At 52.4% G+C, this 823-nt stretch overlaps 1 protein-coding gene across 1 annotated transcript in view; it reads left to right on the top strand.

Moving 5' to 3' along the window:
* Positions 1–347: 347 nt before the first annotated feature.
* Positions 348–823, top strand: part of CUNH1orf43 (chromosome unknown C1orf43 homolog) — a gene marked incomplete at its 5' end in the record, with an annotated part of 2,136 nt that continues 1,660 nt past the window's right edge. The window contains one exon of the mRNA XM_035890822.1: positions 348–657. Coding sequence (XP_035746715.1) covers positions 348–657 — 310 coding nt within the window. The remainder of the gene's footprint in view (positions 658–823) is intronic.

Genomic DNA, 823 nt, shown 5'->3' with positions numbered 1-823 from the left:
CCCCCATCCCTGGAGGTATTTAAAAGAAGGAGAGATGAGGTGCTGAGGGCCAGGGTTTAGTGGTGGGATGGCAGGGGTAGGTTAACGGTTGGACTTGATCATCTTAAAGGGCTTTTCCAACCAAAGCAATTCTATGATTCTATGACGTGACTGTGATCATCCTTGTGATCCCACAAACAAAGCAAGTGCTCTGTAAATGTTTGGTGGTTTTTTTTTTTCACACTGTGCAGGATTTAAAGGAAGAAATCGACATTCGACTGTCGAGGGTACAAGACATAAAGTACGAGCCCCGGCTGTTAGCTGAGGACGACAGCCCTTACGATTCTGTGATTCTGTGATTCTGTGTACCTCCTCTACCTCCTCTCACTGTGTGTCAGTCAGAGGCCACCAGAGACACCGTCCGGTGCTTGTCCCACTACAACAGATCGTTCCCCTGGGACCGAGTTGCGTTGCTGGTCTCTTGGTGGCTGTCCCATCGCAATGTCACAATTTGGCGAGCTGAGACGAGACGTTGTCTCTGCACTGCACTCCTATCAGCTTTCCCCACCTCCCTCCCGCTGCCAAGTTTTGCAGAGCTTTCAGTTTGGGTTTTCTCTTTGCCAGGCTGCTATAACTACCTGTACAGAATGAAGGCGCTGGATGCGATCAGAACATCCGGTAAGGGAGCTCAGGGCAGGAGTGGGAGGGGAAGGGTGGAAGAGTGGCTGGAAAAGCTGCATGGTGGAAAAAGACCTGGGGATGCTGGTTGAGCCAGCAGGGTGCCCAGGTGGCCAAGAGGGCCAACAGCATCCTGGCTTGTCCCAGGAGTGGTGTGGGCAGCAGG

The sequence above is a fragment of the Egretta garzetta genome, unplaced genomic scaffold (genome assembly GCF_000687185.1).
Source record: "Egretta garzetta isolate BGI_Z169 unplaced genomic scaffold, ASM68718v1 scaffold1063, whole genome shotgun sequence".
Taxonomy (NCBI): domain Eukaryota; kingdom Metazoa; phylum Chordata; class Aves; order Pelecaniformes; family Ardeidae; genus Egretta; species Egretta garzetta.
Note: the sequence above shows the minus strand (reverse complement) of the source record. Positions and strands in the feature narration are given on the sequence as shown.